Source organism: Hippopotamus amphibius, chromosome 7 (assembly GCF_030028045.1).
Source record: "Hippopotamus amphibius kiboko isolate mHipAmp2 chromosome 7, mHipAmp2.hap2, whole genome shotgun sequence".
In the NCBI taxonomy this organism is placed as follows: domain Eukaryota; kingdom Metazoa; phylum Chordata; class Mammalia; order Artiodactyla; family Hippopotamidae; genus Hippopotamus; species Hippopotamus amphibius.
The window spans coordinates 127123839-127140555 of record NC_080192.1 but is presented as its reverse complement, the minus strand read 5'-3'; the positions used below and the strand labels follow the sequence as shown (position 1 = coordinate 127140555).

General features: G+C 37.8%; 1 protein-coding gene across 3 annotated transcripts in view; it reads left to right on the top strand.

Moving 5' to 3' along the window:
• Positions 1-16717, top strand: part of BABAM2 (BRISC and BRCA1 A complex member 2) — a 407317-nt gene that overhangs the window by 112395 nt on the left and 278205 nt on the right. For all 3 annotated transcript variants that reach the window (XM_057743697.1, XM_057743696.1, XM_057743695.1), the window contains one exon: positions 6938-7132. In XM_057743697.1, coding sequence (XP_057599680.1) covers positions 6938-7132 — 195 coding nt within the window. The remainder of the gene's footprint in view (positions 1-6937; positions 7133-16717) is intronic.

Sequence of the window (16717 nt, the reverse complement as noted above, 5' to 3'; positions counted from 1 at the left end):
CGAGGTCCTGGCGTGGCTCCTTCTGGGGGATAAGAGTAGCTTTCTGGGAGAGTGGGGGCACCTGATAGTATAGGTTGGGAGGGAGACTTACCTTCATTCTTTATACTCTTTTATGCTGTTGGAAAAAATGCTGTTACTTTTACCATGTATATATTACTATTTCAATGAAATATCAGTTTATGAAAAAGAAATCAGGAAAATCACATTCCTTTGCTTATTAATGTTACATACTTTTCATATATTGTTTTTAACTTTTTATTGAGATATAATTGACATGTGACACTATTAATTTTATGTGCACATTTTGATATGTATATGTATTGAGAAATGAATACCACAATAAATTTAACTTTCATCAGCACACATAGTTACAGATTTCTTTATCTTGTGATGAGAACTTTTAAGATTTACTATCTTAGCAACTTTCAAATATATAATACAGTGTTGCATGTTGTGTACAATGCTAGATTGGTGTCGTGAATGAATTTGCTTCCGTATGGCTGAGAATCGTTGTTTTGAATAAGTGAGTTGTGATTTGGGGGTGAAGTGAGTTAGGCATCTGAGAAAGTTATCCTTCGCTATGTTTCTCACATAAGGAAGCTCACATAAGGAGGTGAGGATTGGTTGTGCTTTTTCAAGTGTGCGGGCCCATTGATTTGGGAGTATAACATGCGTGGTGGAGGGTATTGATGAGAGAGACGTGGGAGGGTTGAGGGTCACGTGAACAGGAGCATCCCTCAAAGTCAGGCAGCCTGGAAAGGGCGCCCAAGTGGGGAACCCAGAATTATTGCTAGATAGGAGACAGGCTGTGACTACAAAGAGGCAGATGCCAATTTTTTGGTTAGAAACTGATATTTTAGTGACCTGAATGGGGAAGGGTTTTCAGGTTTACATTCTGCACTCCCAGTTGTGTACACTTGTGTGTCATCAGTTATTCAACCTCCCTAGTTAACCAGTCTTTAAAAAGCACTGGTGTGATACCTTCCCTGAACTGCCTCATAGGTGTTTAGTGAGAATGAATAACGTTTCATAATAGTAGTTAATTCTTTTGCTTTTGTCTATTTCCTTTTACCGTATTTTGTCACTTTCTCCTAATGCATTTTTTCATTACTCTTTCCTGTGTTAATATTTTGTGTGTCCTATGCTTACTTTTCTTGAACCATCCGCATTTCAGATTTCTTCTTTCATGTGTTACCCAAAATAAGCAGAATAAGAACTTCATGCATAGAGAGAGAAACTTATTTTCTTCTTTTTCATAAAGAGGCCTTTTAATTTATGCTCCCTCACCCTTTCCTTGAAGAAGATTTGGTCATTTTTCTCTATCTCCTACTCAAGAGAGTGGAAAACCCCAGTGTCCTTCATTGTTAGTCCTGCTTTTAAAATATGCTTTAATCTTAGGAGGGGACCACAATCTTGTATATCTTCCGTGTTCTCTCCTCCTAGACCAAGTAGTTCAAAGCACAAATTACTTAATATGTAACAGTGGTCATGTAGCAATAGTAGAGGAATTTTTATCATGGGGAGCATGTCTCTGCTTCCCTTGATGGGAATGTTTTTCAGCTAAATCATTTCCCAGTGAAGTGTGCATTGAATGGCCAAAGAGGTCAAATGCATTTCCATGTATTGGGAGGTTGTATTTAATGGCAAGGGACTGCTTGCCATGTCTTTACTATGCATTTAACAATTAGATTGAATCACTGGAAATGAATTCAAATTGGTAAGAGGTGTTTGCCAGCTTATATGCTTTCATAATTTTTAAAAAATTGTGTGGATACAGGCTTGTAACTTGCTAAACACCTAAAGAGAAATGATAGAATTAAGAGTTTAAATTGAGGCAACTAAAGCTTTTTCTTTTTGCTCTGGAAAAGGACTTGAAAGGAATACTTGACCAAGAAATGGAAGGTTGTGTGTTTTTCCTGTTTATCAGTGTTTAATGATGATCTCTGAAGGAAGTGCATAGCCAGCTATGTAATGGTCACTTTAAGTTCTGTACTGTGTTGTTATGTCCTGTAGTGGTCTTGAGTAGCCCCAGAGGACCTCAGGCTCTTGCGGTCCAGAGGTTTGCCAGTGAGGACTTTGTACTCTTTTTGTCAAATCACTTCGTAGCAAGGGCCCTCTTTCCTTCACTAAAGGATGCTGAAGCTCTTACTTTTTTCTGTGTTCATCAAGCCTTTATTTGGATGTCATTAAGATTTGTCTTTCCTATAAATTTACTGATGTCTCCAGTCGGTTAGCCCGTAAATCAAGCCACGCAGTGGAGCAAAGTAATTACCGTCCTTTTAAAGGATGCATTTCTTTCCCTTTTGTTTGTTTTCTTTTGGTAGAAGACTTTTCTGGTGAGATTGGTCATGATATTAATGAATGATTGTTTAAAATTATATAATTGACATATGTCAGCATTTGGAGGATCTGCATAGCTCAGTGAATCAGTATTTTCTGAATGACCAATGCATGATGGTGTAAAGTCATACATGAGTAAAAGATTCATTTAAAGTATAGGATAGACAGATGGAATTTATTGTAAGAGTATGAATGTTTATTAATATAGTTTTAGCCTATTGTATAACACAGGGAACTGTATTCAATATCCTGTAATAAACCATAATAGAAAAGAAAAAAAATAGTTTTAGATTCCACATTGCCAACTAACCTTTAAGAAACTGCCACATGTTGAGTTTTGGTATAGTATCAAAGGAGAATATCCAGAATTATTTGAACAGGCTACTAAAGTACTCCTCTTTTTTCAAAGTACATATTTGAATAAGGCTGGATTTTCTTCATATACTTCAGCCAAAACAGCATATTGCAACATCGAATGTAGAAGCACATATGAGAATCCAGCTCTTTAATTAAACCAGACATTAAAGAGATTTGCAAGAATGTGAAACAATGCCATGTATCTTATGATTTTTTGGAAAATACAGATATTTCATTAAAAGATGTTTTTTATGTTAGCATGTAGTAGGATTGTTATTTTAAAATGAATAAATATTTAAAAAATTTCTGTTTTCATTTTTGATATAATAAATTTAATCCATATAATTTATATATATAGAAGCTCCTTGGGGTCCTCAATGCTTTTTAAGAGTGTAGAAGGTTCCTGAGACCAAATGTGTAAGAACCTCTGCTGTAGTGCTTAAGCAGGGACTTGGAGTCAAATTGGTTTGAAACCCAGTTTTATTGCTTAGTAGCTCTGTGACCTTGGACAAGGTACTAAACTACTTTTGGTCTCAGTTTCCTCATCTAAAATGGTATAATAATATAACATAAGTTGTCATAAGGATTAACGTGAATACACAAGTTCTTAGAACTTATATAGTACTCAGCAAGCTATATAATTATCAACTGTTGAACACTTGTAATGTATTGGTGTTTTACTTTATAGATGCTAAATTTCTAGATCTCTAGAGATTGGGTGTTTTGGGGTATTGACATGGTCTGTTATCAGTAAAGTCCCTGATATCTTTAACTTCTCTACCCCTTTTTCTTCAGTCAGTGGTTCTCAACCTTTGCTGCATGTTAGAATCACCTGGGGAGCTTTAAAAACAAAACAAAACAAAACAAAACAAAACAAAACAAAACACCAAGAAAACCTCAATAACCAAGACATACTCCAGATTAACTCAGTTAAACCAGGATCTGGAGGTGGAGGTAGGGCCTAAGCATTAGTATTTCTAGGTGATTCCAGTTTGAAGATCCATGACCCACCACTCCCTCCTTGTTATCTAGAGACATTCACATGGCTCATTGTTACTTTCTCAGCACTCAGCACTATTGCTCTTGTCATGATTCCAGGTGATTTAAAATTCATATCAATGCTCCTTCCAACACACAGGCCTCTCAGTCCCTGACTTGCTTTCCTTCAGTGGTCTGCTCCTCAGTCCTCAACCAGGCCTTGTCAGTATCAGATCACCTCCATCATCTCAGTTGCAAACATCCCATTTACTGACCACTCCTCCTGTCTTTCTGATTCATTCTTTTTTTTTTTTTTTTTTTGATTCATTCTTTTTAGCATCTTAACTCCAACAATTCTTCCACCTCACTAGGACCATTGGTTCTACCACCTTTTCACTATCCTCCTGTCTTTCTGATTCATTCTTTTTTTTTTTTTTTTTTTGATTCATTCTTTTTAGCATCTTAACTCCAACAATTCTTCCACCTCACTAGGACCATTGGTTCTACCACCTTTTCACTAACTCTCACTTCCCTTATGAACTTACTTTGCTTTTTCCTGGCTTAATGTCCGTGGTCCATAATTATGATCATTGTTTTGCAAACCTTCTAAGATCTTGTGCCCCTGCTTCTTTCTTTTGTACTTACCTGGCAAAATCCCAACCTTGGTTAAATCCAAATTCCTCCCACTCTGCATAGTTCCAGGCAAGGGAATTTATGCTAATTGGTCTCACTTAAAAATCATACGTCAAGCTCAGTGGGGCTTTTAGTGCTATCTGGAATTCCTCCTCCATTTCCCCAGTTCGTTTATTGTTTATTGTCCTAAATGACTATTTAGTGCTTTCTTCTCAAACTTCGCATATCCCCTCCTTCTTCCTTACTCTCAGCTGATGATCCTATTTCAAGGAGAGAACATAAGCTCTCAGTAGAGAACCACCACAAGCTCTTATCACCAGGTAGAACAACCTGTCTGCATTTGTACTTCTGAGTTGGCCTTTTCTCCTGTACCTGTGGATGGACTCTGTGCTCATTGCTGAGGCAACTGTCTTGGAGATCCCATCCCTACCTCCCTAAGCGTTATCTTCTCTGATGGAATCTGCCTGCCTTTACTTCAGCACCTTTCCCCCCTTTGTTGGGATATTCCATCAAGCTATAAACATCTGAGCTTGACCCCACATCCCCCTCTAGTTACCAGTTTAAATTGTCTGTATTAGCTATCTGCATTGTCTTTTTTTAAAATAAATTTATTTATTTATTTATTGGCTGCATTGGGTCTTCGTTGCTGCACACGTGCTCAAGAGAGCGGGGGCTACTCTTCATTGTGGTGCACGGGCTTCTCATTGCGATAGCCTCTCTTGTTGTGGAGCACAGGCTCAATAGTGGCATACGGGCTTAGTTGCTCCGTGGCATGTGGGATCTTCCTGGAGCAGGGATCGAACCCGTGTCCCCTGTATTGGCAGGCAGGTTCTTAACCACTGTGCCACCTAGGAAGTCCCTGCAATTCTTTCTACTCATCCTCTCTTAAAACCTCCGCAGTCAAGCTTCTACTTCACCAAAATAGTGCTTGTTGAGTGCAGTATTGACCTGTGTCAGTAGACCCAGCAGTCAATTCCTGAGCCTCATCTTACTCATCAACACTATTTGACACAGCTGATCACTTCTCTTTTTGAAGCCCTTCCTTCACCAGTTTTCAGGGATGCATGCTGTATTTTTCTCAGTAGCATTTATTACCATCTGGTACTGTTGCTTATTTATTTTGGCCCTGCAAAAAGAAAGCTCCTTTAGCAGGGACTTGGCTTGTTCCTGTCACTGCCTAGAACAGTGGCTCATATAGAGTAGGTACTTAATAAGTATTTGTTGAATGAATGTGAGCTTAAAAGCTACTATATACTGATCAGATCTTTCCCAGATCCTTTCCTGGTCATAAGCTATCACAGCTATTCCCTTCCTCTTTTTCTCTGAAACTTGCATTTCCTAACTGTATTTTCCACCGTCTCTACTCCATTCCCATCTTTTTCAGGCTGAACCACCACCATTGTGCTTGTATTTCCGTGGGGCTCTAAGGTTTACAGAGCATTTATTTACATCTGGTATTACAGATACAGATGGTCTGTGGATCTGAGCTGAATGACATTAGCATTTCATGCTGAATTTAGGTGCAAAAGGAAAAAAATTAAACTTATGAAAGAATAAGAAACAAATTAAGTCTTCCAGGGCTAAAATTATGGTCTTCTAGGATGTTTAGGTTTCTTGTTTTATTACTACCCTACTTTACACTTTACTGTTTCTGCCTACCTGCAGTGGAATTCTCCTTAATTTTCTGCAAGAAGTTTTAGAAGGCAGGAAAAATCACCAAGCTTAAAAGACCCTTCTGACTTAAGCTCTGAGTTTATCATAAATTAAGAATAATCTGTTTCCCTCTTAGACTGTTTTTGGGAATGTAAATTGGTGCAGCCACTATGGAAAACCGTATGGAGTTTCCTTAAGAAAACTAAAAATAGAGTTGCCGTATGATCCAGCGATCCCACTCCTGGGCATATATCCAGAGAAAACGCTTGATTCGAAAAGATACATGTACCCCAGTGTTCATAACAGCACTGTTTACAATAGCCAAGACATAGAAGCAAACTAAGTGTCCACTGGTAGATGAATGGCTAAAGAAGATGTGGTACATATATGCAATGGAATACTATTCAGCCATAAAAAGAATGAAATAATGCCATTTGCAGCTACATGAATGGACTTAGAGATTATCATACCAAGAGAAGTAAATCAGAAAGAGAAAGACAAATACCATATGATATCACTTATATGTGGAATCTAAAATCTGATACAAAGAAAACTTATATACAAAACAGAAACAGACCCACAAACATAGAAAACAAATTTATGGTTACCAAAGGGAGAAGGGGGTGGGGGGAGGGATAAATTAGGAGTTTGGGATTAGCAGATACAAGCTACTATATATTAAATAGATAAACAACAATCCCACTGTATAGCACAGGGAACTATATTCAACATCCTGTAATAAACCATAATGGAAAAGAATATGAAAAAGATTATATATACATATATCTATAGCTGATTCACTTTGCTGTATAGTAGAAATTAACACAACATTGTAAATCAATTATACTTCAATAAAAAAAAAGGAGTAGTCTGTTTCTCTTAGATTTTCGTCATTCTTTTTCTCTATATTGCTAATGCGATACTGGATTTGTGTGAAAATTCATTTGCTGCTGGTCTTTTCTTTTGGCTTCTACAGAACCTTGCCTCCTGGAATCCATCAAATCCTGAATGTCTCTTACTTGTGGTGAAGGAACTTGTGCAACAGTATCACCAATTTCAGTGCAGCCGCCTCCGTGAGAGCTCTCGCCTCATGTTTGAATACCAGACGTTACTGGAAGAGCCACAGTATGGAGAGAACATGGAAATTTATGCTGGCAAAAAAAACAACTGGGTAAGGTTTTTCGAGAATGGGAGAAAAAAGTTCACTTTATCTGTAATAGAATAAAATAATCAATTCAGACATTCATTTATAATAAATCCTGGCCATTTCCTTAGATAAACATGACTTAGGTTGCCTGTACACTTTCTCAGTCTCACATCTGCAGCCCCTGACTTCTGAATATCTGCAGCTGGGGATGTGAGATTCCAAATTTTACAAACTTCCCAGGCGTTATCTTTGAGAAACCAGATAAACATTAAGGTCTCTTCAAAACTCTGAATTATGAGAAAGTATACAGTATCCCAGTCAGATGAGAGAGGTCAGTAACTCTGGAGGTTGCCAACTTACGTTGAACCTTTTATAATTTCTTTACATTGTATGAGCCTTTAAAAATGCAAGTCAAAGTGTATCACTCCTCTGCCCAGAACTTTGATACCGCTCTCTTTTTCTCTCATACTAAAAGCCAGAGTCTTTCCAGAGGTATAAAGAAGGTCTACGTGATTCCTGTCACCACCATCCTTCACCCATCATTCCTTCTGTCTCTTCATCCCTTACTTTCCTGTCTAAAAATAATCAGCTCCAGCCACCCTAGCACCCTTGCCATGCTGCAGACACACCAGATATGCTCCTGCCCTAGGGTCTTTGCATAGCTTTCCTGTTGTCTGGCCTGTTTCCCGGGGATATTCACAAGGCTAATACCCTTCCTCCTTAAAGTTTTTACTCATGTGTTATGTTCTCAGCAGTGCCTGTATTAACACCCCCAATTTTTTTAAGCAACTTGTTTTTGAGGTATAATGTTCATACCATAAATTCACCTGTTTTAAGTGTAAAGTTTAGTGGTTTTTAATAAATTTGCCACATTGAGCAACCACCGTCAATCCAGTTTTCACATGGTTGCGTCACGCCACTGGTATCCCTCCTGCCCACCTATAGTTAATCCTGTTCCCACCGCCAGCCTCAGGCAACCACCGAACTGCTTCCGTCTGTGTAGATTTTCTTTTCTGAACTTTTCATGTACAGACATACCTGGGAGGTACTGTGGGTTTGGTTCCAGACCCCTGCAAATAAGCAAATATCACAATAGAGTTACACGAATTTTTCAGTTTCCCAAGGCATATACACGTTATGTTTACACTACACTGTAGTCTATTAAGTGTGCAATAGCAGTATGTCTTTACAAAACAATGTGCATAACTTCGTTAAAAAAGTACTTTATTGCTAAAAAATGCCCACTGTCATCTAACCACGCAATAGGTTTCCAAACCTCCAATTTGTAAAAAATGTGATTATCTGTGAAGCACAGTAAAACGAAGCACAATACAATGAGGTATACCTGTGGTGGAATCATGCAATATGTGGCCTTTTGTGACTGGATTCTGTCACCTTACATAATGTGTATGAGGATCATCCGTGTGGTAGCATGTGTCAGTCCTTCATTTCTTTTTGTGGCTGCGTTAACAGTCCGTTGGATGGGCATACCACATTTTATTTATCCACTCACCGATTGATGGGCATTTGAGTGGTTTCTGCTTTTTGACTGTTAGGAATAATGCTGTGTGAACATTCACGGGCAGGTCTTTCTACCATCTCTTTTTAAAATTGTAACTTGTACACCCTCCCCCTCACCCCAACCCTGCTCTACATTTTTTTTTTTGCATCTCTTTTTAACAAACCATATAATTAACACATTGTATTAGTTATATGTTGCTGCATAAAATAATCATCCCAGAATTTAGTGGCTTAAAACAATAGCATTTATTGTCATAATTTTGTTTGCCAGGAATCTGTGTAGACCCTCTGTTTGAGGGTTTCTCACAGGCTGCCCTCAAGGTACTAGCCAGGGCTGTAGTCACTCAGGGCCCAACTGGAGAGGGATCTATTCTAAGTTCATTTGTGTATTTCTTGATACCATTCAATTCCTTATGGGCTGTTGACCTGAGAGTGCTGCCTGGTGGCTGGAGGCTGCCCTTACTTCCTTGCCTCTTCATAGGGCCTCTCCACAGGGCATTTGGGAAAATGGCAGCTGGCTTCACCAGAGCGAGCAAGCAGGTGTGGGTATGTGAGCAAGACAGAAATCACAGTCTTCATAACCTGATCTCAGAAGTGACATCTCATCACTTTTGATGTATTCTGCATGTTACGTCCAGTCTACACACAGGGGAGGCATCGCATAAGAGTGTGAATACTGGAGATCACAGGGAGCCTACCACACTTCCTTATTATGTTTATTTTTTGTTTGTGTTTGTCTGTCTCTCCCCAGTGGAATGTAAAATTCCACGAAGGCCACAATCTTTTGTTTCTTTCACTGGCAATATCATAAACACCTAGAGCAGTGCCTGCCATATTGTTTACATTCTGTAAACGTTTGTTGAATGAATGAGTTAATAGACTCTAGTTTATTTAAGCACAGAATAAATTTAGGTTCCCTTCTCTGTGTTAATTCATTCAAGTTTCTCTTAGTCTTTCTTTTCATAGGTTATATATGCCTCTCCCCTTTTGTTCTTCAGCTCTTTCTCAAAAGACATGTTTCCCAAGGTCTTATACATGATTAATGCCTTTGAATCAGTAGGACTAAAATTTATGCTTGTTACAAATCATCTTGTTTGTTCAGTTCAAGGTTTTTATGTTATTTTGTAAATTTATTTTGTTTATTTTATCGTGGTAAAAGATACAAAATTAAATTAAATTTACTGTCTTAACCATTTGTAAGTATACAGTATAGTAGTATGTTCACATTGTTGTGCAACAGATCTCTAGAGCTTTTCCATCTTGTAAAACTGAAACTCTGCACCAGTTTAAATACGAATTCCTCTTCCCTTCAGCCCTTGGCAACTACCTTTCTATTGTACTTCCTGTTTCTGTGATTTTTGACTCCTTTATATATCTCGTATAAATGGAATCATGCAGCATTTGTCTTTTTGTGATTGGCTTATTTTGCTTAGCATAATGTCTTTGAGGTTCATCCATGTTGTAGCATGTGACAGGATTTCTGTCCTTTCTAAGACTGCCCAGTGTTCCATTGTAGGCCTGTGCCAGATTTCGTTTATCCATCCGTCAGTGGACATTTGCATTGCTTTCACCTCTTGGCTATTGTGAATAATGCTGACCACACATGGGTGTGTACAAAGATCCTGCTTTAATTCTTCTGAATGTATCCCTCAAAGTAGGATTGCTGAATCATACTGCTAATGCTATTTTTAATTTTTTGAGGAATCTCTGTACTGGTTTCTATAATGGCTGCACCACTTTATATTTCTACCAGTAGTGTGGAATTCAAGGTTTTAAACTATTTTTTTGAAACTGTAATCTGTTCACATGCACAGTAAGGAAAACTTTATTGAACTTAGTTTATCTTCTAATCCTAGCATTTTTCTTATTAAATAATCAACTTAGTTGTCCTCTCAAAAGAGGTGTTAGGTAAATGTAGCATGACTTCTTGGTGAACCCATCTGTGTTGTCTGTAGTGCTGATAGATTCATTTAAAGACAGGAATCACTGTCAAACTATTTGGTCTTTAGTTTTTAGGATTTTCCTTTCCTCCCTAATTCCCCCTATTAATATTAAGACTGAATTTAAATATATCCAGTTTTACGGTACCATCTCAGATCTAAGGGTTTTTGAAATTATGTTCATTGGCTCAGCAAATACTTGGGTTATATAGTTCTTCTGAGTGTAGAAGTTTAAATTCATTTAAAATAGCTAGTTTGAATTTATAGTATATTTAAAACTTTTAATTTAATGTTATTGATTCTCCATTCTTTACTTATAAAACCTACTACTGCTATATTTGCCCCAGTTTATTTTGATATACTATTGAGTAATTTGTAAGCATTAGGGCAATGATTATGGACTTAGGGGAAGTAAAGAAACTGAGACTCCTGTAACAAGGCAAGGTGGACAATTAGAGGTTAAGCTTACAACAGACCAGCCATAGGGAGGGCCCAGTGGAAGTGGGAGCTGAGACTCTAGAAGTAAAAATATAGGCATATGAGTTAGTTCCTGGTCCAGAAACAGGACATAAAGGTGAGTCTTGCAGGATGAAACGCATTCAAGCATGGTATGCTGGTTCAGGAATACGTTAAAGGACAGCTTGCTAATGGAATACAAATCCAGACCAAGAATTTGGTTAATAAACATGGGACCCTAACAGAAAGAAAGGAGTTTAGTTTTGAGCTGAGATATTTTGAATCAGGGGCTGTATTAGTTTCCTATTGCTGCTGTAACAAGTCACCACAAACTTGGAAGCTTAAAACAACACAAAATTATTATCTTACAGTTCTTGTGGTCAGAAGTCCAAAATGGGTCTCCCTGGGCTAAAATCAAGTTGTCGGCAAGGCTGTGTTCCTTCTGGGGGCTCTAGGGGAGACTGTTTCAGGGCACTGAAGAAGCTGGCAGATGTGCTTCAGATATATTATCTTTGAGAAATTATGGGGAAGCAGAAAGATCCTAGAGATTGTGGAAAGTAAAAACATTCTGGAGATTTTTAAAAGAAATTGCACTCAGGTCTTTAAGTAGATGATTTGCAGACATTTAAATAAGAGTGCAATAGTCAGTTGGAAGAACAGTTGGGTAACTAAGAAACAGTCATGGCAAACTTATTTTATCCTTTTAAGGAAGGTGAATATTATTGACTTCGATTATCTGTTTTTCAGTAAAGATTCAGTTGTTGTCCCTTAGTATTCTACTGACTGTGGGTTCCTTTCTTAGTTATCTGAATCTATGGAAGAGCTACATCTAAAAGATTGGATATACCTCTTGTCAGCCATCAGGTGTTTTGTGGAATGTCACAGGGCTTCTCCTTTGACCCTATTTTGTTCATTGTTTTATTAAGTAATTGAAAGGTATGCTTTTCAGTTTTTCTGATAACACAGAGCTTGAAAAGATAATTATGAAAGACCACAGAATCAATATTTGAAATTATTTTTATATGTTCTGGAATACTGCACTGTATCCATAAGATATAATTTACTAGGGCTAAGCCAGTATAGGACTAATATGGAAAGTCTGCCATGCTAATTTGAGTGAAAAAAGCAGTCCTGACTTTTGCCCTTGAAGTGTTAAAATCCAGTTAAGAAGACTCAACACATACATGTAAAAAATGAATAGCAATGCTGGATAGGTTAAATTTCAAATGGAATGGGCAGCCTGTATATGAATTCAGAAGAAGAGCCAGTCGCTAAGAAATGGAGTGACTAACGAAAGCCTTTACTGGTGAGCCAGAATGACCTAGGCCCTAAAGGAAGGTGGACATGGCGCTATGGATAGAGGAGGTCAGTGGGTTATATGGTTGCAGAACAACCTAGAGGCATAGTCTATGTGGGGAAGAAGAATTATAAACATACGTATGACTGGTTTACTAATGAGTACATCACATCTATTATGTCTTATTGGAATACTGAAGCAAGAGGACATTTTGATATGAAATAAATTGATATAGGAAAAATTGAAATATGAAAATTAATGTACTCTCTAAATAAAATATTATCAGCATCAATATGTTCTTCCTGGGCTAAATGTGAATTCGTGTATTTTGGTTCTCCTGATCCCACTGGTCCATGTGAAAATATTTTCTGTAATGCATCCAAGACTGTGCATAATTACTGAATACCTTTGGATTACGACATCCTGTGTTCATTTGAGAGGATGGTGCCTTTCTGTTTTCACCTTTGTCATCACTGAATTTTTCTTTCTGGAACATGTGTTTACATTCTTAACCTTCCATTTCTGCTTTAAAATATGAGCCTCTTAAAAACCCGAGACGCCTCTTCCATTTTACTGTCAGCTGGCAAAAGGAAAAATTTAAAAACCATGTAGAAGAAAGAGGGAGAGGGCTCTGATCTCCTGTCAGCCTTCTGACAAGCACGTTAATTTGAAATACAGTGCTCCCTCCACACCACTGCAGACACTCTTCTTTTATCCCCTCAATTTCCAGTTAGAGGATTTCAACAAGTGCACATTTAAAGGTAAACATTAAAACAAACAAACCCAGAAACTCTTTATTAATTCTTTGCCATGGTCTTTTTATGAAGTCATCTCTCTTACTGCTTTGCCCGTCTCCTTTAATGAGTAGAGTTTTTAATGAGTCGAGTTTTGGACATTGTATTCTTAGTCTATGCTGGTTTTATAATATTTAGTAAACACCATTTTTTTTAATTGAGAGAAAACAGATGATACATTGGGATGCAAGCTTACGTGTTCAGAATGAACAATTCTTATGCCCCTGCGTGGTCAGAGAATTTTTAAAGATGTATTAAATAGTTATAGATTCACAAGAAGTTGCAAAATAGTACAGAGAGGTCTTATATACCCTTCACCTGGTTTCCCCTAGTGGTTATTTTTTACATAACCAAGAGATTGACATTGGTACAGTGTATGCATATGCCATTTAATCACATGACTAATTTCCTATAACCACCACTGCAATCAAGACACAGATTACTACAAAGATCTCCCTCCTGCTACCTCTTTGAGCAGAGTTATTTTTAAGACAAGAATTTTAATTTCAATGAATGTCACAATGTAAGCTATAGGTATTAAAATTATATATACTGTTTTGATACAACATATCAAAATAAAGGTACATTGTAAGTTTTATCAGTGGCTAAAACCTAAGGTCTGGCTTTATATTCTATATATCAACTGCCTTGTCAGCGTTTCCTGAATGTGTTAATGGTAGCAAAGCACAATAAGCCAATTTGTGAATTTTTCTTTGGCTTTTGTTTTAATTCCCAGAAATTAAAGTTTATCATCCCTAATATTTTGATCAAAGGCATTTTTCTTTCCTTCTATGAAATGAATGTTTTGAAATGTTCTAAAACCACATATTTTCACATACTTTACATATTAACGATCACAGTGGGTGATCTGTGAGATAAAACATTTTTTTAGCAACCAGTTTTTTCCTTTTGTGGGTATTTTCTTAATAATGATATATGTTGGAGAATGTGAAGCAATTACCCTTTTTTGTTGTACCTGACCACAAATCCCAGTAAGATTTTAAGAATTTATGGCTTATAAATGAAACTCTGGAAACAGTTAAAAATACCGTGCAAAAAAGAAGGGAGCCATTTCATGACAGCTCCTCATATGAGTTAATGACTTATACTTCTGTCATCCCATCTTGCTGTGATATTAGGTTTGAAGGGAAAGTGTATGAGCAGTGTTAAAAGATAAATTGAGACATATTAGAATTTTTAAAAGTTTATTTGAGCCAAACACAGATGCAAGCTGGTTGGGAGTTCTACTGATAAGAGTTATGGGCAAGGTTTTTACAGAGAAGAGTTGGAAGCAAAGCAAGGAACTTGATAGGTTAGAGCTAAAGTGCTTGCGTTATTTGGGAAAGACTAGTTGGCTATTTGTGATTGGCTGTCCTTCTTAACCTTGAGGCATTTACAGGAATTGATTCTGGCTTATGTTTCGGTTTGCTTAAGGTGGCTACCAAGGCATTAGAGCCACTTGCCTCCTTGTTTGATTACGTTTATGGCAGTGTGGTTAGAGTGTAAGCTCCTCTAAGGCAGTGGTGATATAGAAATGTGTTGAAGAGAGAGTGATCTGGGAGACGGGAGCTTTGGATTCTAATTGTCATTAGTTTTTTCGTTTGTTTTGTTTTTAATTAAATTTGTTAATTAATTAAATTTTTTAGGCTTGCTGGGTCTTAGGTGTGGCATGAGGACTTCTTAGTTGTGGCATGCGTGCGGGATCTAGTTCCCTGACCGGGGATCAGACCAGGCCCCCTGCATTGGGTGTGCGGAGTCTTATCCACTGGACCACCAGGGGAGCCTCTGTCATTAGTTTTTGTGTGTGTGTGTGACTAAAGGTTTTCCCTGTGTCACCCCAACCTTGACACAAAGATTAAATTAGGTCCCCTGTGTGGGAAGCAAACATGGAGTTGTTTCATACGAAGTATTCTTGTTATTATTATTAGCCTTCTTTTGTGTATACTTGAAGTAACTTATAGTAGATGCTCAATAAATTGTAGTTCAGTGATTGGTCCTGTTTTATCTCTGAAAATGCTGTTAATCGTAAAGTACCATATGTGGACCAGTAGAAGTTGATATCACCAAGGTACAGATTAAGTATGGAAAGCAAGGGGAAAGGGAGAGTTACTTTTTTAAGAAGGAGAGCATTGCTTATCTTTCCAGGAGCCGTTTTGGTGGGGCTCTGAGGATGGGGGAACAGATTTCAGGGTATCAGGAAGAGAAGCAGTAAAGACAAAGTAACGTAGTAAGTTTAGATAGTATCTGGAGGAAGAAGGGAAACACATATCAGCTGCAAGAGGCAATGGGGTCCCGTGTTCATTCCCACTCACCAGGTGACATCTACCAACATTCCTGTCAGGAGTGTTCCAGGTTCATAGCATTTGGTAGGTAGGTGTTCAGGTGTCTGTGACAGGGAGTAACTAACTTAATGTAGGAATTAATGTTAATGGGAAAATGTCTTGAGCTGTGCTGTCCGAAACAGGAACCCCTGACCATACACATGTGACTGTTGAGCACTTGAGATGTGGCCGGTCTGAACTGAGATGTATGCAGATGTGAAATACACAGCAGAGATCAAAGAATTGGCACAAAAAATGATCTCATTAATAATTTTTTAATGCTGATAATGTGTGGAAATGATAATATTCTTGGTATATTGGGATATATTATTAAAATTAATTTCACCTGTTTATCTTTTTAACTGTGGCTATTAGAAAGTGTTAATCTCAAATTGCATGCGTATATGTGGCTCACATCTGTGTATTGAGTTCTCTCTCTCTCTTCTCTGTCTCTGTCTCTCTCTCTCTCTCGGGCAGCACTGGTCTAGAATGGTGAGAGAGGAGGGCAGGAGTGCTCAGAGAGGGATCAGAATAGCTGGAAGGTCTGGAAGTGGACAGCCTTTTCACCTCTGGCCACAAGGATGGAGTAGGTGTTCTGGTGACGCCAGTCAGCCACATGGAGCAGGGGATACAGGGGGGCTTTTCATCATCCCCCTTTAATTTATGCTACTTGGGAGTTATGCTCTGATGGCATTTGACCTGTGGCAGGATAAATTTGTGGTTCTCCTTTGGAAAGGGTGTAGCATGGTAGTCAAATCCATTACAGTCACTTCTTGGAACTGTCCAGATTTGTTTGTTTTTGTTTTTAACCACATGGAACTATTATGAGTTGAGCATTATTTAAAATAAATGAACCCATGACAGAGGCTCTCACATTTTCATTGTTTGCATAATGGAATTTGTTATATTGGGTTTTGACCTGTATGTCAGTAGGAGTACTTAGGATTTTGGTCGAAATAGTTTATATCTCAGGTTTTTACTTTATTCACTAAAAGTAGTGTGTGTGTGTTGGGGGTGGGGTGTGGGTGTACCTAAATTGCTTAAAATCTCAAGACATTTAAAATAAACGTGATAGCTTTTTCAATCTTACTGACTTTTATTATTATTATTTTTTAATATAATACAAGTATCAGTAGAAAATTCAAGTTTCCTTTAGTAACGGGGCCGATCAAGTGGAAGAGACCTGGTTTTGAGGAAACATGGAACACAGAGGAAATCCTTTGCCTGCACCTCACAGAGCAGCATGTGAGGAAGGGCTAGAGTTCTGCCACCTACTTGAA